We start from the raw sequence: 26438 nt of genomic DNA on the forward strand, positions 1-26438 counted from the left end.
TTTTTGGATTTTTTTTTTTTTGCTGCTGTCGGAAGGAACAGAGGAGGCGGTAGAGAAAAAGGGGGGGCTCGATTCTTCTCTGGACAGAATCGGGTTTTTTTTTTTCTCAGTATCGGTGGAAGCCGACACAGAGAATGGGAAGGGAAGAAGAAAGATGAGGAAGGAATAGGATCCTTCGGCTCTGATACCAAGTTGATGGAGAACCCTTGGGGAAGAGGGGAAATCAGAGTAGAGAGGGGGAAAAAAGGAGAATCACACTCAACACATTCATTCAATAGTCAAAATCACTCTCTAAATCTTTAATCGATTACAGCCAATATATAGGAAAATAGGAACATGAAATTAGAAACTTAACTGAAATGGAAACTAACCTAAACTAGGAAACAACTATAAAAAGGAAACCAAAGCAAGGACGTAAATCCTCCTCCTATGTTCAAGTCTGGAAAATAAAAGCATGAAATAAAATACTAAGTAAACTACTAATTTTATTTCCAACCATTGTTGGACCAAAACCCTGGGCTGGACCAGTTCTTCTTGGCTCTTGGCTTCCAAAGCCGGTCATGCTGGTCCAACCAAGAAAGGGCAGTCGTATTTGCATCACTAGGAGCTAGTTTCCCAATAGGACTAGACACTCCTACTACAACTAAGAATTCAAAATAGGATTAGAACTTGACTTTATGACTCCAACATGGAGTGGGACTAGCTAACTAATAGTTCATATAGGACTTTACAACCAACTAATGGCCTAATGAGCCCCTTTATTGAATAAAATAACAACTAATTAAACTAATGAATAAAACCCCGTTTTCCTACCTTCTACCCATATTTTAGGCCTATTAAAGTGGCCAATTTCAAAGAAAACCCATGGGATCAAAGACCCAACACATACATAACACAACCCAATGCTTATTTACAATAAAATAAGCCCAAGTGACTTATCTACATCAACTTGCCCTCTCTTAGAAAAAATTCGTCCTCGAATTTTGTAGAGTGTGAGGGTGATTATATCATAGTGCACGTCCCTCTTCAAGCTGTAGAAAAATTTAGGTAGCTCTTTGATGATAAAGATGTAGTCTAGAATGTGAGGAGCTCGATCTTCAAGATAGTTTAATGGGATGACAAACTCCATATGCTCAACTTCAACATCTTCAGATGTATCCATAGGGTCATCTACATATGCACCTTTGATCTCTTCTAACTTAAATGTAACATAAAGCTCTTTTGGTTCATCTACCTGGTGGTTCCTAATCGATTCCATTGATTGTTCAAACACAACTTCATTCTTGAACTCCTTAGGATCTTCCTCTTGGCTGTTCACAATTATCACAGTTGTTGTAGTGTCAAGTTCCCTAGTCTCAACCTCATTGTCCATTGCAATCTTGTTGCTTTCTACTTCTCCCACATGAGTCTCGTTGATGGGAACATCAATGACTAGTTCTTCCTCAACAATAGGAATGGCTGGAAAAATTTTAACACTAACCTCAACTTTTGACTCTAGTTCACTGGTCAGAGGTGTCTTCTCTTGTTGCTCATTCGCAATAGAGGATGATGATTCCTTCATGCTATTGTCAAGTGTGGGTGGCTTTTGGACATCTGGTGGAAGGAAGTACATGTTTCGTTCATGCTCAGATAGGTACATGCCTGCGAACTCATACTGCATCTCGTCCCACGTTTTAGGTTTACATTCTTGAGCTTGAAGTTGCCTTTCACGGACTTTCCATTGCATTTGAACACACTCACTCATCTGGGAACATGCATATTGGCGTTTTTGTGTCTCTGTTAAGTTGTAGTTGTCAAAGTACATGTCCAATTCACGCATCCATTCAAGGAATTCCCCATGAAAATAATGTGGCTGATCATTAGATTGGGCAGCAGTGGATGTATTCTGATGGGAATCCTGTGGAGGGAAGAGCCTTCTTTGGAAATATATAGAGAGATATTGTGTCACTAACTCATACTTTATCTCTTCCCAAGTCCTAAGCTCATGTCCTCGAACTCGGAGTCGCTTTTCATGGACTCTCCACCAATCTCTAGCATGACCAATCAACCGGAAACAAACAACTTGAAGCTTTTGTGTCTCTGTCAAGTTACAAGCTTTCTTGATTTTCTGACATAGGAGAGAAAATTGAGAAGAACCTTCAAGAACAGTAGCTGAATGCTTCCAACAGTGACTAGGTAAGGATCGTGGGACCCTTATGAGGCTTGGAATACCCTGATTGAAGACTTGGCTGAACAAGGTACAGAAGAGAGAAAGAGAGGAGATCGATCTCTCTATTCCCACTAGGATTGGTGATCGGTTCTAATTTTTGCAGACTTTTATCAGAATCTGAATTATACCTCTTGAATGTTACAACAAATAAAATAAAAAAAAGAATAAAACGGATGGGGGGTTGAGAAGGGTGAAAGAGAATAAAGGAAGTGGCTATCTCAGCCTGGGCTTCTCACCCGCAGCTATCTCAGCTGCTCTAAGCATTTAGTTGCAAGCTTTCTTTCATTAATGCAAACTTTCTTTTATTCAAATCTGTCAAATAATGGTACATATGCCTCTCTATTTATAGAGGGGAAGTTTACAATTATACTAATACTAGGAGCTAGTTTCCCAATAGGACTAGACACTCCTACTACAACTAGGAGCTAGTTTCCCAATAGGACTAGACACTCCTACTACAACTAGGAATTCAAAATAGGACTAAGACTTGACTTTATGACTCCAACATGGAGTGGGACTAACTAACTAATAGTCCATATAGGACTTTACAACCAACTAATGGGCTAATGAGCCCCTTTATTGAATTAAATAGCAACTAATTAAACTAATGAATAAAACCCCGTTTTTCTACCTTCTACCTTCTACCCATATTTTAGGCTTATTAAAGTGGCTCATTTCAAAGAAAACCCATGGGATCAAAGACCCAACACATACAGAACACAACCCAAGGCTTATTTGCAATAAAATAAGCCCAAGTGACTTATCTACATCATAGGGTTTAGATTGACCACCACTCTTTAATTCTGAATTATTGTTTGTAAGGATCTAGTATTCTAGTTAATGTGAAATTCTGTAATATTTTGATATGCTTATCTGTTGTGATGTCAAAATCACAAAAGAGAATCCTGTTTAGCTGTAGAGGCATAGTTCAAAAATATCTTAAAATCTTGTGGCTTGGGGAAGATCCATTTACTAGTACTCCTAGCATTACATAGTTTTGCTTTCGCCAAGAAAATTCTTAGATGTCCAGCAATGGAACGGGAGTGATTATTTCTCTGTATGGCTATTTTTGAATAGGAGTATTTCAAAATACCCCTACTAGAGCAGTGTGAATGCTACATCTACCTAGTTCTGGGTCTTAATATAATGTGAAATACTTTGGGATATCTCTATTTGTAATTACAGTTTATGTGCATAGGTTCAGATGTAGGTCTGAATATTTCTGTGATCGTACTTTCATCTCTACTTCATTTAGTTGATTGGGTTCTACTTTTTGTAGGAGCGTATAAGGCGTATGCAAAGTGTGTTCAACAGAGAACGGAATAAATATAAGAGGAGCCATGAGAGCTGGGGAGATAATGGCCCTGGAGCATATCATCAACATTTTCAGCGAAATGATTGGTATTGGAAGACTGATACATCTAACAGAGAACAAAGGACTAATTCGAGGGCAACCGCACAAGTCAGTGGAAATATTTCATTATCGCATCACTACTCAGTTTTGGGGCTCGACAGGTAGTGATTAGTGTTTGAGTGACTAGACTAGACAATAGGATCAATCTTTTGATTTAGCTTTACTGTACCATGTGGAAACTTAAAAAAATAGGATAAAGACAGTTACTGTAACTCCTTACCGAAAAACTAAAATGAAAATTGTGGTTAAAAAAAAATTAAAGACTTTACAAGGTTCTGTGGAGTATTAGGAGTGTGTTCCTTCAGGACCACCTCTTGGGACTTAAAAGAGGCACAAGGCCCAGAGGTCCAATAATTTTTGGTCCTCCTCTTCTCGCTGGTTTATAGTTTCTCTGTCTTGTTAATCCACCATGCTAGGTGTCAACTGTTCATTGCTCATTAGTATAGGACATAGGCGTGATAACACCTCATTTATGCTGTTGGAACCTTTTGTCCCACTGTAGGTGTTTTTATTTGATTCTTTCTCCACATTGTCAATAAAGTATAAACTGAATGTAAGTAGGGTTGTAAACATTTAGGAGAAGAGATGTGCATATCAGAAATCAGACCTGATTACTTTAGTGGATAGCAGATTAAATATCTGACAAGTCTCCATGGGTGTATCAGCATCTGAATCCATTAATTATCTGAATATTGGATACAGTAATTTATATTAAAGAAAAAAAAAAAGGTTGGATATTAATTGGATCAGATATGCATGTATCTGTTGCATAGTTGTCATGGCGCCAAGGCGAACCAAGGCGGTGGAGGGTTGTTTAAGCGCTTAGGCGAGAAGGCGCCCGCCTTAAGGCGAACTAGGCGAACAAGTGTTATTTTTTATTTTTTCAAATTTTTAACATTATTTAGTAAGTTATATATACCTTGTATCATAAAAAATCAAGATTAAGCCACATCAAATCATTAAAAATCAACATTTAGCCACATCAAATCATAAAAAATTAACATTAAGTCATATTAAGTTATAAAAAATCAACATTTAGAAAAATGCTCTAATTCTATAATAAGTTTGACTGGTCAAATGATTTTATTTTTACATGAAACTTTTTGTATTAGTTATAATATAAAACCAGCTTTCTAACAAGTCTAAGATTACTTAAATCTGAGTTGCAATGACAAAGTAATGCTTCAGTCAAACTTATTTTTAAGTGCGCAAATACTGTTAAAATCGCTTGAATGAAAATAATTTTATGAATATCAAAACAAAATATTTTTTTACCGGACTTTTGGTTTTTAGCAATGTTTTAACATGATAGAATTTATAAAATTTTCATAATTGAGAAAAACCCTAGCATTTAAAAGTTGAAAATCGTCCATATAACCAAAATCCAGTTTTTGTTCTTGGACTGGGGGGTTGACTTTTTATCCTTTTGGAATTTGATTTTTAAACTATTTTTATTGGATTCAAATAGGGGGTATTTGCTTATTTATGAATAATATCTTAAGTAAATGAAATAAATGATATTTGGCATAAATAAGTGGCGAAATAGAAGGCAACATGCAGTGCAACAAGGCGGCTGTCGCCTAGGCCCCAGGCAAACCGCCTAGACGCCTAGGCGACGCCTTGACAACTATGATCTGTTGCCGACCTAATTAAATGATTGGATATTGATAAGTGGGTCCGGTATCTGTCTATCAATTTCTGATTTAATTGGATCTAATATTTATATGGATAATATTTGTCCTGTTGACAGCAGAACATATAGGTTGGATTTTGTATGATTGTTGCTCTTCTAATTAATTTTTTTACAGTTATTCATTTCAAGAAAATTATGTTAAGGAATTGGAAATTTGTGAGTGGAATAAATAGATATTCAAGACTGTTTATGCCTGTTCTACCTTTTGTGTGGCCCTGAAGTTCAATAAAAGATAATTTGCCAAAAATGCCCCAAGCTCCTTATGCAATTGCAAGCCCGGTACCTTGTCAAACTTAGGATAGATAAAGATTAACCCTCTGTTTATTGAGGGAGTAAAGGTCCATTTCTTCCTAGGAAGCAATTCAGAACAAGAAAACATCTAAAAGTTGCTTATATGGGCATATTGGCAAGCAAGAGGCTGAGGAAGAAAAATCCAGCTGTTGGTTTTTGCAGGCTCTACATAATGCAGAATAAGTTTCTGGGAATGCCTGGGAAGTTGGTGAATGTTGATTAGATACCAAACACAGCTACTGTTTTGATACTTCCTGGAAAATAGATGCACATTTTGTCACCGATATGCATGCCCTATGTAAATATCCTTAAGATATCCTGAGTAATTAGTGTGATTTTTTTTTTTGGTATAATATCTGTTTCGGTACTGTCTAGATGATTTATCATATATCTATTTCATATTACCCCTCCCATATATAATGCAGTTGCACATCCATGGCTGGATTGGCTTGACCTAGTCTGGAAACCCAGGCCGAGAAGAACTGAGTCCAAACCTGGGTGATGGTCTATTTAGGGATTTTTGGGAATTTATCTGTTAATTCTAATTTTTTCTGTTGGTATTTATTATTTTATTTTATTCCTATTGGCAGTTGGTAGGTTGGATTGGAGTTTGTTTCAAACCCTATCATTATTTTAGAGTTTGATTAGTAGATTTCTCTCTGTTGCATATGTAAACTAGTCCATCGAAATATTCAGTTTTTGGGATTGAATGATATAAAATTTGAGATCTCTGAAGGGTGTTAAGCTGCTGCCTTTGTGACCACGTGACCTTTGACCAAGTCTGATTTCCTCAAATTTTCTGTTAGATTGTTCTCTCCTTTTCTTATACATCTTTGATTCTATTCCATGTTTCTTTCTTGTTTATTTCTGTTCTTCCTATTCCCTTGCTGTTGGCGGTAGTACTGGGTTTGGGAAGAATCGTTAGAACTCGATTGAGTCTTCATGGATGAGGCTGAGACTTGGGGGTTTACTTCTCTGTTGAAATAACCGACCCTAATTAATAAGGGGGCGGTGGAAGGAGTGGCATACTTATAATTTTTCCTGTCCTTTGCTTATTATAAATAAAGGCTTGTGTGATCTCATTGATCATTCAAGCATTCTACCCTATTTTTCTGTTAACATGGTATCAAAGCCTAAAAGTTTGATCTAGGTTTTCAGCCTCCCTCCTCTCTTCCCTCTCAATATTTCAAGCCTCCATCAAACGCATCCTCCAACTTCTTCTCTCTTATTTTGTCTCGCTAGATCCCTCACAGGGTAGCACTAATGAGGTGATTCTTATGAATCTAGTTGCTGCCCTCCATTTTACCTCCATAATATAAACCCTAAAACCCTACAAATTAGCAATTGGAGTATTTTTTCCCTACCCTGTGAAGTTTGATTCTTTTCATCATAGGGTTTGATTCTTTCTACTGTTAAGATTAAACCTCCCCTTGAAGATCAAGTACTGCACCTAGAAGAAGTATCCCTCATTGCTTGCAGGATTGAAGACCCTACCAATCTGCGATATTCACAAATTAAGGTTTTCTCCAAAAACCCTGACTCCATCGATTTTTGGGCTCCCATCCTTAGAATCAGCTGATATTTGGAGGAGACCCTCCTCACCCCCTATTGAAGAGATCGACCTTACATGTGGCCCAATCTGCCAAGGCCATGTATGTGATCCTAATCTTCTTCAAATTTAGGGTTTTCTCCTAAAACCCTAATTTTCCCATCTCACTAGTTCTTCATCAAAATCCGATATTATTTGGAGGAATGCTTCATTACCCTAATTGGGAAATTCAATCCAAGTTTGGGCCAATTCAAATGGCTGGTTTTGCAGATTTGGATCTTCTCCCCTCCCATTATCGATTTCTCCTTGTGCCATTATGTCTGAAGTAACTACTACAACCTCAGGGTCTGATGGGCAAGGTCGCAATGAATCCATGCTTTTTGGTGCTAGCTCTGTGAAATTGGAGGGAACTAATTGCTTCATTTGGTCCAGATCCACCTATCTGACTATTGCTAGCAGAGTACTTACTGGACACTTCACAGAAAAATCAAAGAAACCTTCTGAAGAGGGTAGCCCTTAGGATAAATGGATCACCAATGACTCCCTGGTAACGTCTTTTTTGCTTAGCTCTATATATCAGTCCATTACTAGAGGTTTCTTGTTGTTAGATGCTACTTCTCAGATCTGGTCTGCTACTAAGGAAACCTATGGACAATTGGGGAATGATGCTCATGTGTTTAATCTTCGTAAGAAAGTTTGTACCAATACTCAGTGGGAACTCTTTGTGTTCGAGTATTATGCTGAATTTCGGAGTCTGTGGTATGAGCTTGATCACTTTGCAGATTATCAACCGACTAGTGCTTCAAACATTGTTGCCTATAGTAAGCATGTAGACAAAATCAAGGTGTATGATTTCTTGGCTGGCTTGAATGTTGAGTATGATCAAATTCAAGTGCGAGTACTTAGTTGGTCTCCCTTCCCTACTCTGGAATAATCCTTTGCTTTGGTTATACTTTGGAGTGCCATCGTAACTCTATGCTTTATCCTCCTGCTACTGAAAAATCATCCCTACAGATTGTTTCCACCATTGCTTCAAAGGGAGCAACTTGTACTGCTGACACCACCAAGGAAATTGTTAAATGTGAACACTGCAGCAAGCCATACCATACCAAGGCAACATGTTGGAAACTTCATGGAAAACCAATTGTTTTCGAGGCAAAGCGTGCTCGTGGTTGATCTAAAACCAAATCCAAACAAGTTGAGACTATTGACACACCACTTGCAACTGATATGCCTCTCCCAGGAGGAACTCTAGGCTTTCTAGCGTATGCTAAACGCTTCTAATCATCAGCGCCTGCCAATTGAACCCCTTCAGGTTCCAATTTTGCTCATTTAGGTATTTTTGGTGGTCATTGTGCATCGGTGGTCTCTAATCCTTTGATCATTGACTCCGGTGCCATTGATCATGCGACCGGTTCTTCCAGTTTATCTCACCAGTATTCACCCACCTCAGGCAGGGATAAAGTTAGGATAGCAGATGGCACCCCATCGTTTGTCTTTGGGAAGGGTTCGAATCAATGTTCTTATCCCTAATTTTACTACTAACTTGCATCCATTAGTAGCTTTACTAGGGACTTAAATTGTAAATTAACATTTTTTTCCTTCCCACTACATTTTTCAAGATCTGGTAACGGGGAAGACGATTGAATGTGGTAAGGTGCAGGGTGGTCTCTATTTGCTTGATGATGGTTGTCTCCCTACAACTGCAGTTTCTACTTCTCCTCATCAGCTACACTTTATTCCATCTGATTTACAACAATGGCACTGTTGTTTAGGACATCGACCACTTGGGACTTTATTTCTTTTATTTCCGCATTATAGTAAGCAATGTACTAGGGATGAATTTTTTTGTGAAGCTTGTACTCTGGCTAAACAAACTCGTTCCTATTATTTTCCATTGAATAAAAGTTCTTCGATTTTTCATTTGGTTTATTTTGATGATTGGGGTCTGTCTCGCCGGACATCTATCTCTGACCAATGGTGGTTTGTGTCTTTCATTGGTTGGCACTTGCGAACTATTTGGGTGTATATGATGCAACACAGAAGTGAGGTTTTCAGTTGTTTTCAACGATTCCATAAGATGATTCAGACATAGTTCAATGGCACTTTGAAGATTCTCTGTAGTGGTAATGGCACAGAGTACATGGAGGGCTAGTTTAAAAAAATCCTTGCTGATCATGGGATTCTTCATTAGACAACCTGTGTTGGTACTCCAGCTCAGAATGGAGTAGCCGAATGCAAGAATAGCCACTTGTTAGATATTGCTCGAGCCACAATGTTTGCTAGACAGGTTCCATCTCAGTAGTGGAGTGATATTGTCCTCACTACTACTTGCATGATCAACCACATGCCTACTCATGTTCTAGAGTCCCGGACTCCTATTGATGTTTTTCAAGGGAATTTATCTTATTTAGTTCCTCCCAGGACTTTTAGGTGTGCCTATTATGCTAGGGATCATCACTCAACTAGGAAATTAGAACCTCGTAGTCTTAAGTGTATCTTTCTGGGGTATTCTCCTACACATAAAGGATATAAGTGTTACCATCCTCCTACTTGTTGTACTATGGTAACAATGGATGTTGTGTTTCATGAATGCGTTGGCTACTACTCCTCGGTGACCCCAAATCTGCTTGCTCCACCAGTGTATACACCATCCTTTGAAGATCCTCATGTTCAAAAAGAGAGTTGGGGGGGGGGATAGAGACTACTATTCCAGCTCAGGAGGAGATCCCAACTCAGGGGGAGATTACTCCAGTTCAGTGAACTATTGGTGAATTTCAGAGATAGATTGATGATTCAACTTTTTATGTTTATTGTAGGGGCTACAACAGAAATAAACAACTTCAAACCACCACCACCATTACAGCACCTTTGCACATCCCTTCGCCAATCCTAGATCCAGAGCTGATTGAGCCTAACTCTTTATCAAGTATACTTTATTGTTTTGACCAGCCTATTGCTCTTAGAAAAAAGCACTAAAATCTGTACTAACACTCCATATCCCATTTTGTCTCTTATGATTTCCTTTCTCCCTCCTATCGTGCTTTTGTGTCTTCTCTTTATTTTGGTCATGTTCCCCAGAATTGGCAGGAAGCTTTTACGGATGAAAATTGGAAGGCAACAATGGTGGAAGAAATAGATGCCCTAAAAAAGAAGGCTACATGGGACCTTGTGACTCTTCCTCCTAGGAAAAGACCAGTCAGTTGTAAGTGGGTATTTGTGGTGAAATAGAAGATAGATGGCTCTGTGGACAAGTACAAAGCAAGGCTTATGGCTAAAGGGTTCACTCAAACATATGGAATTGATTACTAGGAGACATTTGCACCCGTTGCCAAATTGATTTTTGTACGAGTGTTGCTCTCATGAGCTGTGAACTTGGGATGGGATCTCCAACAACTTTATGTAAAGAATGTTGTCCACCATGGAGAGCTCAATGAGGAAGTGTATATGGATATTCCTCCAGGATTCTCCAGTAAGGGCTTAGGGCAAGGTTTGTAGGTTGAAGCGTGCTCTTTATGGGTTGAAGCAATCACCTAAAGCGCGGTTTGGAAGATTTCATAACGCAATGACATCTTTTGGTGTAAGCAGAGCAATGCTGACCACGCATTGTCCATAAAAAGGTTTGGTGATAGAATTATTATTCTCATTGTCTATGTGCTATGTGGATGACATTGTGGTGACAGGGAATGACAGTGTCGAGATTGGTTGCCTTAAGGACTTTCTTGGTCAAGAGTTTGAAATAAAGGATCTTGGAAAACTAATGTACTTTCTTGGGATTGAAGTTGCTTGATCTTCGAAATGCATATTTTTGTCTCGGAGGAAGTACATCCTTGATTACTGTCAGAGACTGGTTTATAGCGCTGTCATCCTTCTGGTACTCCTATGGGAGCTAGTACCAGGCTCAAGAAAAAGGAGGGTGAACCTATTGACAAAGGGCGCTACCAACGGTTGGTGGTCAAACTGATCTATCTCTCCCATACTTGTCCTGATATTGCTATGACTGTCAGTTTGGTAAGTTTATATGTGATCTCTATTCCTACCATATGGATGCAATTCTACATATCTTTAGATACTTGAAGTCTGCTCCAGAAAAGGGATCCTTTTATCTCCTCATGATCATCTCAGAGTTGAAACCTGTACACATGTTGATTAGCCCGGATCACTTAACAGAAAGTCCATCTCAGGTTATTGTACCTTCGTGGGTGGGAATCTTGTCACTTGGCGCAAAAAAGAAGTAGAATGTGGTGGTTAGATCCAGTGCTGAAGCAGAATTTCGTGCCATGGCACAAGGGATTTGTGAGTTGTAGTGGTTACGCACTTTATTGGATGATATTGGTGTACATGTTCGTCTTTCCATGATGCTCTATTGTGATAACAAGGCTATGATCAGTATTACTCATAACCTAGTACAACATGATCGTACCAAGCATGTGGAGATCGACAGAACTTCATCAAAGAAAAGTTGGATTCTGGTTTGATTTGTGTTCCCTTTGTGAAGTCTGGTGATTAGTTAGCTGATGTGTTAACTTAGAGGTTAGTAGGAAAGGTTTATCCTTGTTTAGTCAAGTTGGGCATGTGTGATATCTATGCACCAACTTGAGGGGGAGTGTTGAAAGATGTAACTAATGCCGCAAGGTCATTCTTGGCCTTCCCCCCTTCCACCGACCCTAGTTAATGAGGGGCGGTGGAAGGGGGCATACTTGTAATTTTTTCCTTTCCTTTGCTTAGTATAAATAAAGTCTTGTGTGATTTCATTGATCATTCAAGCACCTACCTTAGTTTTGCTATTAACATTCTCCATCCTAGGGCAACTTATATTGTTGAGTGTGAGGGTGAAATACCATCTGATCTGTTGGGATTATTATTGCTAGCATTCAAGAGGGGCAATGAGTTGCGATTTGATTGGTGGTCGAATGTAGAAGTTCTATCGATACATACAGGTTCTATTCTACCGCCCTGTGTGTTTGTCAAGAGGTAGGTGATGGCCTACTTTCAATATTTACACATGAGGCTCTGTTTCTTGTTAATTATCCAAAGCCCTTATATGCTGAAGTTGTCTCTGATTAATCTCTAGACTGTATGGAAACTCCAGAATGGTCCTTCCCCTCAACTTTTATTTCCTGTTTCATCCCTGACTCTGTTTAGTACTTGCGACTCTAAAGGATCCTAAATTGCTCCAGAAATTACAGGATCCCCACTACTCCTGTTATCTGAGTTTTATTCACTTTGGTGGATCCATAGCGACCTAAAATTGAGGTTTTTGAACCCGGGGTTGCATATATAAGTATCTCTAAATGCTACACGTCTGAGAATGAATGGCCAGTCTCACATCTGACTCCTTCCCCCTTATGTTCCCCCTCCCCCAATTATGTTTCCAAACATGGCACTCTCATATTTTAAGCTACTAAAGCTAAATATTAATTCAAAATAACTGGAGTTGCTATCAGGCATTACTCATCACTTAGTGATGCTGTTAGAACCAATCATATGCTGTACATGAGAAAATTGTGCCTTTTTTTTTTTAATTTCCAAATTGATTAATATGTTTCTTATGTAAAAGTCTTAAAAGCTGACTTTAATTAGGGAAAGGGTTATATACTTATGTAAAAATCAACATTTTAAGTGCTGTAATGTTGGTTCTTTAAATTTGCGAGCCCAAATCAACTATAGTCATGGAGAAATAAGCTCTGGAAAAAACAAGTTTTGACTGAAATGTATTTATGGATACTAAAATGAGGTTTGTTTCCGGACTCATTCCTTAGTTGTTTATATAGCTACAGTTTTGAATATTAATCTTTAACCCCAGAACCACACACCCCACACACCGAAAATAGAAAAAAACAAGAAGAAGAAGAAGAAGAAGAAGAAAGGTTTACTGATTATTCTCTACAAACATTTTGTGTTCAGTTGATAAGTTATTTCCTACATTCATTTTGAGAAAGCTTATGTAGCAATGTGAAGTGAATATCTGATATATTTGTTTTTCAGTTTCATTGCAATATGTTTGTCTTGCTTGATGACAGTTTTTTTTTCTCTTTTCTCTTTTTGGTGGTTGTGTTGTAATAGGTGGAGATCAAAGCCATACACAGAAACGGAGATTAAGGTATTCACACATTTATTTTTTTGCCATCATGATGTGGAATTATCCGCCATTTTAAATTTTGAGGACAGTTTCATTTTGATTTATTATGTGATGAGTTTAGCTAGGCTGAAGTAACAAACAGTAGCAAACCTATGAGAAACCAGAATTGCTGTGAACTTCTAAACTGAGAAATAGGGCAGAAACTTTATGTGATTATAACTTGCGAACGACAAATCCGATGGGGCTGAAACTAACATATGTTAACAGGTCCTAATGGAGTGAGTATGTGGTAAAAATCAAAGCAAGGTGATGGTTAGATTAGGAGAAACACACATGGATATAAAATAGAAAGTAGAGTAAAACAGAAAATAGTAAGGAAAACTAACATAACTCTCAATCCATCAGTTCAATGGTGCTCAAATTTGGGTCGAACGGAGTAGAAGGGGAAGGGAATCACATATCTAAAATCCAGCCTAATTTGATGGTGAAATTCTCTGAAATCACAGGCTGAAGTTTCAGACTCTTAGAACAGGAGAACAACTCCTATCACAAGACCTGCTGAAAGTACTGCAATACAGTGAAGGAAGAGGAAGAAAAGAAAAGGGAAAAAATAAGAACAAGAGAAGAAGGGGATATGACCACTAGGCTTCACCACCAGTCCCAAACCAAGGATTCACCACCTAGGGTTGCCGCTTGCTTCACCACAAGGGCTGTGAGCCTGTGACTGAATCACCAATATGCACACGCATAGAGCTAGTTTCCAAACATCAAATCTGTGGGCTAGTATGCTCTTTGCTGTTTACTCTCCTTGCTACTTGGCTTCCAAGCAAACGTTAAAAAGGAATCCTTCTAGAAAGGATCCTTGTTTATTAGTTATTACAAGGAAATTTGAAAGCAAATAAAATAGAAACTAGGACAGAATCCTTCTAGAGGATCCATTGCTATTAGAAGCAAAATAGAAAGTAACCAATTAGAAACTTCTACTTAATATCTATTTTAACAACCAAGTAACTCAATACATGGAATTAGAAACTAATAAAATAGATACCAACTACTTAATCCCGTACATGCATGAAAATTCCTAATATTTGGGCTTACAGAATGGGCCGGTTACAGTAGAAAACTCAAAATTACTTGCCCCATGGCCAATATTACCCACTGGGCACTTACATTTGGGCCTAACTTTTTGAACTGTGAGTTCAACTTGGCCCAAAAAGATGAACCAAACCCAAATCTGAAAATTCTTCTTACAAGGGATGTGATCTGCTTTATTATGTCTAGTTTAGCATTTGTTTTTGGCAAAAGTTCTTTAGACTGGCCCCCTTGAAGAGATTCTCTAAGCAGGCCTGGCCACGTGGAGGGGTGATCTAGCGATTCTGAATTCCAACCATTGGATATTGAGAAAATGGTTTGGATGAGCCATGTATTATTATACTCAAATTCAATAAAATACTTCCCAAGTATGCCATGTATCCCTGTAGTTTTCAGCCAACCATTCTTTGTTGCGTTCTCTCTTCCGACCATTGGATATTGAGAGAATGGTTTGGACCATGTATTATTATACTCAAATCTAATAAAATACTTCCCCAAGCGTGCCCATGCATCCCTACTTTTCAGCCAACCATTCTTTGTTTTTTTTTTTTTTTTTGGTAAAACGAAATTCATTCAGGTTTGGATACATATCACCCAAAACCAAGGAATGGAAATTGACCAGACTGTCTTACATACCATTGACAGGGTCATCCTGACTAGGGGATGGGTGAAACAAACCACTTTCCTAGATAAAACGCTGAAGATACAGCTTACATCAAACGGAACATTAAAGATACTAAGAATATCAGCTATTGGATGCCCATGCTTGTCCACCACCATGGCCACCATTGCCACCATCTTAGGACTTGAAGCCCCAGCCAATACCGCGTCATGCTTGCCCAAACCGATGACTAAAGTCATGTTTGGAATGATCGACTCATCCTGCCCACGTGAAGCTTGCGCTGGACAATCTGCAGCTCTAGTAATAGCAGCACTGCTGACAGCATCGGGAAGAAAGCCAACAACTCCTGCAGCAGCTTCAACAGTCTTAGGGATGTGTGAGTCACATGGGCTTCTCTTCCGATCGGTGGCGGAGAAGACGATGTAGAGAAGCACAAAGGTTCCAACGACTTCAGCTCCCAGCTCTGTCTCTTTTCTGAACCCAAAGGCAAACAAGTGGGCACCAACCCCAAACGTGTTGTAATAATGTTTCATGAATCCCTTCATCAGCCCAACTTTGCAAAAAACACCCCAGCTCTGAACTGCCATGTAAGCCACATATCTAATCAGAGAATCATCAAGCAAAGCACCAACCTGCAGCATCGACTTGGACAACTGAACTGACTCCTCCATCGTCTCTGTGGTGAAGAAGCAATTGTAATCGTTGGGGGACATGAGCTGTTTGTTGGCCATGATAATACCGATGGAGCTGATGAATTTCATCGTCCAAGCACCAACATCAAATACCGGCGATGATTTCTTCTCGCTCTCCATCCTCTCCCCAATTCCCAAAGAAAGAGAGGAAAGAAAAAAAGAGAAACAGAAAGCAGATGAGTGGGAACTGGAATAGGAGTAGGAGAATCGGGTGGTTTCACCAGCAATAGAACCACTGAAACCCTAGAAAATAGACAGAGAGCACTAGATCTCGATCAGGACTCAAGTTCAAAGATAACGGAGACAAGATCTGGTTTATCTTAACCGAAAAATTAAATGAAGCGAGATGAGATCTAGAACCCAAATCTTTTGTCTGCAGACCTGGATGAGGATTCAGCAAAACTTTTGTTTCTGAAGATCTAGATGGGCTGTAGAAACAATGGGGGTTGGAGTGGTGATACGGTGGAAGTGGAAGAGGGTGAACAGGAAAGATCTATTGCAGATCTGTGTAAACACTTAAGATAGCACGGAGGAGAACAAGAAAATCTGAAAAACAAGAAAAAAAACACTCCACAGGGGCGGACACAAAACACGCCACTGGGGCGGAGGAGATCACGCCACAAGGGCGGAGAAGAGGGTACATTTTGACAGGACGGAGGTCATCAGCAGGTTATTTCTAACCTTATCGACCTCTAGCCAACCATTCTTTGTTGCGCATTCTCTCCAGAGTCCTTAATTTTTCAATACTTGATTTGCCATTGGCCAACTCCAAATGGGATGAAATTTGACATGTGAGCAAGGGACTTGGGGTTCACTTGTCCGCAAAATTTCAGCCCTATCTGACCTGCTGCATGGCAAAACCAAGGCCCACTTATAGACCCTCTGGAGACTGGCCTGCGTAGAAATACCACTCCCTTTATTTTTCAATTCTATGTTCCTATTGCATTGTAGTCTGTCCAAGTTGGCACATGCAGATTGTCTAGAATTAGATAAAGCTAAAGAAGATAAAAGAATAGCTTGGGACATAAATGCATAGTTGTCAAGGTGACTCCTCGATCCAAAGTGTGTTAGTATTTTTTCCCCCTATCCCAGACGTCTAGTATAGTAATGATATTAGTATGCTTATCTATCAGAAACATGATTGCGTCACCACTTTTTTTTTTTTTTTTTTTTTCATTCACTCGTCTATCAGAAAATTGAAAGCCTTGAGACTGCCCTTCTATAACCATCAGTCAACAATTAGGGACAACATGCAACATAATAAAACTGAAACTGAGATTTTATGCAGAACATTCAACACATTTTTCTGATGGGGAAAACAGAATAATAGCAGCACGTAATAAATCAAACAATGGTCATAGTAACAAGGAAAAAATAAGCGTAGTATAGCAGCACATAATGAACACAATAGCAGCACATGATAGAAGGTAAAAAAAAGAGAAAAAGAAGATGAAAACACAGAAGAGAAGAAGGAAAGGAAAATAAAATAAGGAAGCAGAAGTAACGTGAAGAAGAAGTGATTCCATGCTTTTCACCTGCATTATACCCTGCACACAACCTAATAGAATTGCTAGAAAATACATCATTTTATACAATCAATTGCTTTTTCGTCTTTTGGTTTTGTTCACTGTTTTAACCGAAGGTATGTTTTGCATGGTAAATTGGTTGGAGCCTTGTGAGAGCGTTGCTGGGCCCATCATGTTTGAGAGAAGATAACACTTCTTAGGAGCCTAAAACACTTGCATATAGGAGGCTAATATTCTTGTTGCCTTGAAGCTGTGGATTTAAGGAGATAAGCATGAATGGAAATAGTGTTGAGGCATTGTAATATTGATGGGGTTTTGGTGCCTAAAATTATGGAAGCTTAAAAATGCCCGAACCCGGGGTGGGGGGTGGGGGGTGGGGGGTTACCAGGGCTGAACTGCACTTCAAGTGCAGTAGTTTACTGATGTGATCTATTCTTGAACAGCTCATTGCCTAGACATTATTGTCATCTTTATTCATCTTATATGTTTTGTTTCTTAGTTGCATATTTTTTATGTCGTAGTAAACTTTTGTTTCCAGACAGCTTTTAGAGCAAAGGCAATGGAGTACCACCCAGATCAAAACAAGGATAATAAAGGTTAGTGTCAGTTGACTGTTAAATCTGATTGTATCTTGCAGTATACTGTAGTTTCACTTGCTCCTGATGTAGTGGTCTGATTTGTTTTGATCGTCCGGTGCTTGCCATGTTCCATTGCAGAGGGTGCTGAAGCAAAGTTCAAAGAGGTGCTTTTGTCCTATGAAGCAATAAAATCAGAAAGAAAGAATGAGAAGCTCTAATCAAGCAAGGAGTATAGAGATATCTATCTTCAGAAAAACATGGGGGAAGGATTCAAGGATTTCTGACATTGGTTCACACATACAATCCCCCGGTGGTGATGACCTTTCCAAAGCTGAATGTTAAGTAGCTTCGCATGTTTCTGGTGATTTGGGATGATCAGCAAGCTGCTGTCAATGGGTGAATGGGGCAACCATATATACAGTGGCGTTTTCTATTGTATCAGTTTTTTTTTTCCTGGTATACACATGCCTCCTAGGTATGCCAATTGCTTGTAATACTTGTAGAAACGTTAAGTCCAATAATACATGGAAATTTTGCTCTCTCTCTCTCTCTCTCTCTCACATGCATCTCATTACAGGAGAATAGATAATAGTGAATGATGACTTTCTGGAGTGTACGATGCCAATGAACAACTGAAACTGTTTGAAGCATTCAGAAACGTATATCCGATAGCTTGAAAAGCTACAATGTTTTACAATAACAGTGGGAGTGCAGGGGGATGATCCTTTGTTATAAGGCACCCCAGAAGATCAAGCAAGAAGGCCACTCCCACTTAGCAGTCTGGTCCAGCATGACAGGATTGGTAATCTCGCCAAGAAACAGGTCTGTCTAGCAGTTTTAAAGATGAAGGCGTATCTAAATGAACCATTCCCTTGGAAACATATTTGGAAGTTGCCTGTTCGTCCAAAATTCAGAGTTTTTATGTGGCAATGCCCACACAAAGCCCAACAAGAGTACTTCTCGGGAAAATTACTGAAAAAATAACAATCTGCATGCCCACTTTGTTACTCCTGCTTTTGATACAGTTTGGCATGCCATTCTCTTGCGACATGGTGTTCAGCCATATCAGTATCAGGCTCAGCCAATTTCCATACGGATCTGATTCCAATTCTTGAAACTCTGGGACAGCACATTACTCATCCATGATCTTTTAGACTCTTTGTCCACCGCCTGTAAAAATCCTCTGGCTGTTGTGAAACAGATACCCTGGAACCAAAGTAAAATCTTTTCACTCTGCAATTAAGTGGATCATTGAACCATACCAGGCTAACCCTCATCCATTGGCCAAAAAGCACTTATTCTCCACAGCCTCTGCCGCTTAATTCCAGCCTTCATACGATACATCCCTTGACCTCAACCCACTCTTAAGACTCTAGTAGTTTGAATTCAGAACACATAAATACTCCTGCATTGACACCCGGCTGCAGTGATCACTGATACTGCTTCTGATTGTATGAACGGAAGTTCTAATTGGTGTGCATTATTACACATCCTAAAGGACCTAAAAAAGTCAAGCGTGGGTTGGTTCTGGACAATCTTCTCCTCTCCAGAGGCCGAGCTATGAGGTATTGAAGCTGCTAAAAAATTAGTTAAAAAGAGTTGAATCAAACTCCTCTGCTCAGCCCAGCCTTGCAACACCTTTTGCATAGAGCAACAAGCAAGTGATTCTATCACCTCATCATTCCAATTTCACAATGTTAGTAGCTCCGTCTTGACGAAGGCGACCTCAATGACGTCGACGAGCCCTCCTTTTCCTCCCATCTGTCTTTGCCTTGGCTTTTTCCTTCAAGTCCCTTTCACCTCGTCTTTTATACATCTTGAAGGTTATCTGTCTGTCTGCAGCCATCTTCCTCACCTTCTCTGTGATCTCTGCCGCAATCTGTCTGTTGTAAAGTTTCCTAAGGCCTCGCATTAGCTTTGCAAAGGTATCTGGCTGAGGCATGACCCCTGCATCCATCATGTCCAAACAGTAGGAGCAAGCTTCCTTGACATGCCCATTTGAGAACAATGCATGAATCCAAATCGTCCATGCGTACACATTGAGATCACAACCTTTGGTAACGATGCAACTCCAAACATCTTTCGCCATTTCAATCTTGTCTGCTCTCAACAACGAATTCAGGAGCTCCTTAAGGGTTCCATACTGTGGAGCAGATAAAAGACCCCTCCCCACCATCTCCTTGAAGTAACCACAAGCTTCAAGTAAACAGCCTTGCTCGAGGAACCCATGGATCATGATGGTGAAGGTGTCAAGCCCCGGGCTTATCCCACTGACTTCCATTTCATTCCAAGCTTTCACTCCTTCCTTCACTTCACCCAATTTACAGGCCAGGCGGATCACAGTGTTGTAGATGCTGAGATCAGGATTGCAACACACCTTTTTCATCTCCTTCACCATTTCCAAACATTCTTCTAGCTCTTCCTTCTTCTCATGAGCCGCCAGAATGTGGAAATAAGTCATCTGGTTTGGATTGCAGCCTTGCTGAATCATACTATCCAGAAGCTCATAACCTCTATCAATCTTTCCTCGCTTGCAGAATCCGCTTATCAAGGTGGTATAGGTCACGACATCTGCAACGCATCCGCTTCTTCGCATTTCAAGAAAAACCCGCATAGCTTCCTCCATTTTTTCTCTGGAACAGAGTGCCTGGATCAAAATTGTGTACGAAGTTGCATTTGGGTCACATCCCTTCCTCTTCATCTCCTGCACGAGGTCGAATGCATCCCCCATTTTCCCAGCCACTGCATACCCACTGAGAAGATTGTTGTAGACGACAATGTCCGGCTCGAAGCCAGCTTCCCTCATCTGAACCAAAACGAATTTAGCCTCCATGAGTTTCCCTTCTTTGCACCAACCATACAATAAGGAGGTAAAATGCTTGAGATTAGGCGTGAACCTGATTCTCATGTCCTCAAACAGCGAAGCAGCTTGCTTAACACTGCCGTTCTTGCACAGGGCATCGAGCAAACACCCGAAGACGTGCTCATCGGGCTCACACCCATACTTGGGCATCTCATCCAAGACTTCAATTGCCTTCTGAACCATTCTAGCGGAAGCAAATCTCCTCATCAAGACAACGAAGACATCAGGCGTGATGAAGTGGGGATTCTCTTTCCTCATCTCTTCGATTAGGGCCCAAACGGTACCAAACTGCCTCATCTTCCCCAAAACCCTGATCATGGCCTTATAAACTTCGTAACTATGCCTGTACCCAGGTTGTTTCGAGGCCCAGGCGAAGAACCTATACCCTAGGTTCCCGGCATCACCGCACCGATTCAATACGCGTTCGACCAAACCCGACCTTACAATAACACCTGATTCTTGAAGCGCAAGTTCCAATTTGGGAACCCTTGAATGAAACTTACGCAGAATTCTGTAGATCTTCTCGACATCTGCAGTATATTCATCGGAATTAGACGGATCTGTTCGAAATGCATGCTTGTTTTCAAGACAAACGAATCCAAACTCTCGCTTTCTATCGATGCTTGGATTCCTTAAGTTCATCGATTTCTGTAAATCATCGCCATTGGAGGTCGATAATGCACGCGAGGTTTGAACAATCTGATATGGGTTGGATTCTGTAATAATTTGAGGGGAAGAGGACTGGATGGGGTGAAGCTTTGGTGAATCATAGGATGGTTGAAGTGCAGGTCCTGTTATGAATTCTTCAACTTGACTGCGGCAATGATAGGGATTCGAAGAGAGAAGAAGGCGGAATTCGATTCCGAAAAGAAGCTTCCTCGAAGAAATCCTTTGCATTTTTCTTGTGTTCCTCTGCGTTTGGCTGAGACTCTGAGAGACAAAATAGGCATCGCCAAGCTTCTTGAAAGCTGAATGAGACAAGCGGGATACAGGAATCGGAAGTTTGAATCGGTGAATAGGCCGATTCGGAATCGACCGTGGCAAATCTCAAATTCAACCGACTCATGCCAAGAAACCCTAACCCTAGAATCGGAGCCCTACCCACAAAATAGAAATTTTCATCCTACTGATGCCCATTCACACACTCTCATTGATCCATGTTGTTGCAGACCACATGACTAGGCAGCAATCTCGTGCTCCACAGGCTCCACATGCGGAAAGAGAGGTTTTCCAACCTCCACGAGACCTGTCAGCCATTTATATTTTCACTGTTTCCATTTGAGCATTAACACCATGATTCATAGTCTGCTCTCGCTGTAATTTGATTGTGCTTCCAATACTGACATTTTAAAAATTAAGGATTGATTCCCAAAGAAATTTTGTAATGTTTTTTCAATACCTGAAGAGACTTGGATAAAAAATAAGATGGTTCAAACTATCATATGTTTCAGAACTAGTCAAAAGAAACACACAGGCATTGCTGCTATTGGACATCAACCAGGACCATACACTCACACTCCTAGCTGTTTACAGCCACTAATGAAGTTGCTCCATTGAGCATGGGTTTCTACAAAGAGGAGAATGGTTTCCATTTCATTACAAGTGCAAGAAGAATAACACTTACTTGGCAGTAACAGTGATGAAGTTCTTTTTCTTCTTTTCATAAACATGTCAATACAGTCCTACAAAAAGCTTGAACACCCAAATTCATTCCAGATATTCTAAAGATTAGAATACAGTGGGATTTCCCATTTTAAAGTTACATATGAATGCCCTTGACATCTGTGCTACCCTGTGAAAAAAAAAAACATAAGAACCACTACTAACTTGGAAGATCTCCATACTTAGGATATTCTACTCTCTATAACCTCTGCAGCCTTGCACGTTGTTTTATAGTGTCCAGTTTGGTTACAGCGACTACAATGCACAGTATGCTTCTCCCGATTAAGGTCCTCTACACAAAGCCTCTTCTTTTCAGGGCGTCCTGGTGGACGACGAAACTTGGGTGGTGTCACCACTCTACTGTCCTCTTCCACAGGAACCTCACTTGCCTTGCTCCATTCACTTTTATCGGGGACAGGATTTATTGCTTGTGAGTATGTCTCACAGTAATTAGCCACGGTAAAGCACTTCTCACAAAACTCATGGATACGTTTTCTACAAGAAATGATTGCAGCAACAGCATGGGAACAAGGTAGGCCACAGAGCTGCCAGTCACGACACGAACAACAACGAGTTCCAATATTCACAATGTCTGACCTTTCAGCAGAAATCACCTCAAATTCTACTTCATCTGATCGAAGGACTTGGTAGCCAGAAGCATGGTTCATTGCTTCAGTTATCCGCTGCTCAGCAGATGGGGCAAGCATTTGATCAGCAGATGGGACAAGTATTTGATCAGCAGATGGGGCAAGTATTGACATCCAATCTGAGCCCTTTGCATGCCTTTCAATGAACTCGGCCATTAATTTGCTGTGAATCCGCTCAATCACCTGAATTATGGGTAGTTCACAAGCTTCAAGAATCCATCTATTGAATTCCTCAATATTTGAAGAGAGATGTCCATATCGTTTTCCTGTAAAATATGCTACAGCCCAACGGGATGGTGGAATTTGTTGGATCCACTTAGCTGCTTCTGGAGAAACCTCTTCAATCTCTGCCATTCTCTCTTTAAAGCCAATGGTGGTAATGGAATAGGCAGCCTTCCAGAGAAGATGGACAAGCCTTGAGTTCTTAAACTCTTTACCAATGCTTTCACTTAAGTGACGCATGCAAAATCCATGAGATGCGCTAGGGAATTTCCTTTTTACTGCATCAACAATGCCTTTCTGCCCATCTGACAGGAATGTCAGCTGTGGTATACTCTCAGTGTTCATCTCTAACAGCTTATGAAGCTCTGATAAAAACCACATCCAGCTCTCATCATTTTCTACATCAACAACACCAAAAGCAAGTGGAAATAACCCACCATCAGCATCAAAAGAGGTCGCTGACAATAAGGTACCAAGGTACTTGCTTTTCAGCTGGATGCCACCAATCCCAATAAGGGGAAGACAGCCATTCACAAACCCATATATGGATGCATAGAAGGAAATAAAAAGCCTCTGAAACCTGTTATCAGCCCCAGTGGTGAAAACCTGTGCTACACTTCCAGGATTTGTCTTCTTTATTTGTTCACAGTATGCAGGAAGGAGGCAATATCCTTCCTCAGAAGAACCATAAATTGCAGCCAACCCCCGCTCCTTGGCCCTCCATGCTTGCTTGTATGGGATGGTTATCCCATATTGTCTATGGATATCCTGCAAAATATCTTTGGGCTTGTAATTCATATTGTCTCGCAGTCGTTCCTCAATAAAATTCACAATCCAATCCACAGAGGCCTGGTGATGGCCATGTTGTGCATTTTTTCCACATGTATGTGTCCCTTCAAGGCTCCTTATAGCGAAAGTTGAGACATTAGGAAGCTTCACTGCACGAATACGCCATGGACAGTCTTCTGTGGCACACTTTGCAAAATAACGAATCAGGTCACTCTTTATTATTCGAAGCTCAAAATGTTGTGCGATCGCTGCTTCCTTAATTGTCTTCCTGAAAGTCTTGACATCTGAAAACTCCTGACCAACGACAAAATTGTAGTTATCCACATGCTGAGGAATACAATAGCCCAACTGACAATCCCTCGGATCAACAGTTTCGTCCTTTTCCTCCATTATGCAGAACTTGAATACTAATACACTGGTCCAATATTTATAAACTTCTCTAATCCACACCTCTCAAACAGAATTTGCAAGGAACCATAATAGGGACAAACCACTGCAAGTAAACACATCCAAAGTCAGTTCTTGGGACAGAAAACATAGATGTTACCAAGAGAGGTAGCTTCAACCTGTCTGCTAACAAGTAGAGCACCTTAATGTTGATAAAACCATGAAGGCATCACATTGTTAAACCATTTTCTATCCTTCCACCCCCCCCCCTTTTCCAATGAAAACCATGAATCAAATGAAAACCATATCTAATTCTCATTAGCTGAAAACAGAGGTTTCCACCTCACAGCCACCGAGATGTATGCTGCAAGGTGAGTTTGGGCCCAGCAAATTTAAAAAGCATGTGTTAATGATTAATCACACAAAAGTAAGGAACATACCATTGATTACAACACATGTATACAAACAGTAATCAAAATATGACTTTTATAGCGCAAAGCAGTACATCTGGTTTCCTTAAATATAACTTAACAGGAACAGTTTTTCATTTTAAATATGGAAAGAAATAAGCAGGTCTACTCAGTGATCAGGAGATTCAGGATGAACAGTTATTCCTGGATGTACTGCCAGGAATAAGAAGAACTAGAATCACTTTCCCGACACACCCTCTACTTGCAAGGAAATCTCATTTTTTGATAGAAAACGACAATTATGTCAAGTACAGATCAATTGAGTATTAACGGATACACATAGGAGACATCAACATCAACCTTTTTCACCTTTTCAATTAAGGAAATAGGAAAAATTAAACGGAAACCAATAACACCATTCGATATCAATACTTTGGAGTAAAGAAGTACATAAGAGTAATATTAAACATAGTTTGGGAGGGGATTATCCCGTATCTTATTATAGAAGGATCAAACACATTTATGAGGTTTAACTATCAAAGATGCAGAAAGATAATCAGAGTGAGAGACTGAAAAAAAGTACTTACAGTATAAGGAAATTAAATTCAGAGCTAGAGAGTTCGAATCGTCTCATTTTTCTCACGAACCCACCTGAAGATCAGCATAAAGGCTCAAAACAGCTCGCCTTGCACACAAATTGAGCGAAACAAAGTCAAGTAAATAGAGGTTTAAGTGTGGAAAACCATGGATATCTGTGATTGCAGGAAAACAGAGAGAATTTCACCATGTGAAGATAGGGGGAGAAGACGAGCAAGGAAGGAGATGATCCCTCTGCAAGGGAGAGAAAGGGAAAGTTAGGGAGAAAGAACTCCTTTGGCATTTGACGAAAGATTAGGGCTGATTAGGTCACATAAGGATAGAATAGTCACTCATGTTTCTCACGGGGGGGTATTTTCGTCATTATGCAAAAAATGCGTTCTTTTGCACCCATGAAATGTGACGAATCCACATTTCTGCAATCTCCCATCCTCGAAGGTTCCTGTTTAATTGCAAGGGAGGAAAAGAGAAGTGAAATCAAGTTAAAAGTTAAAACTGTATTTAATAATTTTTTCAGTGTTTATTTTTTATTTTTAAATTTTGTTTATGTAACTATGAACTTTAATTAAATATAATAACTAAATTTCAAAATGTAATTTTTTTTCTTTAAATTTAAGAATTTTGACTATGAAATATATTTACATGAGAGAATGAACCTCGCAAGTCTAGTGGAGCCAACAAGTGAGCACGCAAGAGCATCTTCAGCACAAGGGATTGGGGGCAGCGTGGTATTTTTCACGCCCACTTATACTTGGGCATAGACAACACTAGATTGAGAGAGTTCTTTATCCCTTATATTTAACAATCAAATTTATAATATTTTAAAATTAATTACACAATCATGGTAATAATTATAATTTTTATTTTACCTCTATTTCATTTGTTACCCTTGCGATTGGATGGAGCTTCCTAATGCACTGTAATGTTCCTCCCTAGCTCGGAAAGCCACCTCCTTAGCGGGCAGGATGGATTGGCCCTCTTCCACTCCTTGGATTTCTGATCTATGTAAATTGGACTCTTTGCATTGGTCACGCATAAATATATAGACCTATATTTACGGATCGGGATCCTCTCCTGAGCACTGATCGCCCAGGTCTTGTCCATAGCTATCTG

General features: G+C 39.9%; 3 protein-coding genes across 4 annotated transcripts in view; 1 reads left to right on the top strand and 2 right to left on the bottom strand.

Moving 5' to 3' along the window:
• LOC122072163 overlaps positions 1–18289 on the top strand; it is a 27627-nt gene extending 9338 nt beyond the window's left edge. For both annotated transcript variants that reach the window (XM_042636731.1, XM_042636730.1), the window contains 4 exons: positions 3489–3724; positions 13223–13259; positions 17709–17766; positions 17887–18289. In XM_042636731.1, the coding sequence (XP_042492665.1) occupies positions 3489–3724; positions 13223–13259; positions 17709–17766; positions 17887–17966 (411 nt within the window). In that variant the 3' untranslated portion in view covers positions 17967–18289. The remainder of the gene's footprint in view (positions 1–3488; positions 3725–13222; positions 13260–17708; positions 17767–17886) is intronic.
• Positions 18290–18367: 78 nt separating this feature from the next.
• On the bottom strand, positions 18368–21663 carry LOC122072160 (putative pentatricopeptide repeat-containing protein At5g65820). Its single transcript, XM_042636728.1, has one exon. The coding sequence runs from the start codon at positions 21506–21508 to the stop codon at positions 19475–19477; it is 2034 nt and encodes a 677-aa protein (XP_042492662.1). The 5' UTR covers positions 21509–21663; the 3' UTR covers positions 18368–19474.
• Positions 21664–22235: 572 nt separating this feature from the next.
• On the bottom strand, positions 22236–25748 carry LOC122072161. Its single transcript, XM_042636729.1, has 2 exons — positions 25316–25748; positions 22236–24424 (listed from the first exon to the last, which is right to left on the bottom strand). The coding sequence occupies exon 2, from the start codon at positions 24319–24321 to the stop codon at positions 22456–22458; it is 1866 nt and encodes a 621-aa protein (XP_042492663.1). The 5' UTR covers positions 24322–24424; positions 25316–25748; the 3' UTR covers positions 22236–22455.
• Positions 25749–26438: the final 690 nt, after the last annotated feature.

Source organism: Macadamia integrifolia, chromosome 2, assembly GCF_013358625.1.
Source record: "Macadamia integrifolia cultivar HAES 741 chromosome 2, SCU_Mint_v3, whole genome shotgun sequence".
NCBI classification, from domain to species: Eukaryota; Viridiplantae; Streptophyta; class Magnoliopsida; order Proteales; family Proteaceae; genus Macadamia; species Macadamia integrifolia.

Excerpts from the sequence above, each read along its gene's own strand:
- LOC122072160 (XM_042636728.1), bottom strand. The coding sequence starts at position 21,508 with ATGCAAAGGATTTCTTCGAGGAAGCTTCTTTTCGGAATCGAATTCCGC.
- LOC122072161 (XM_042636729.1), bottom strand. The coding sequence starts at position 24,321 with ATGGAGGAAAAGGACGAAACTGTTGATCCGAGGGATTGTCAGTTGGGC.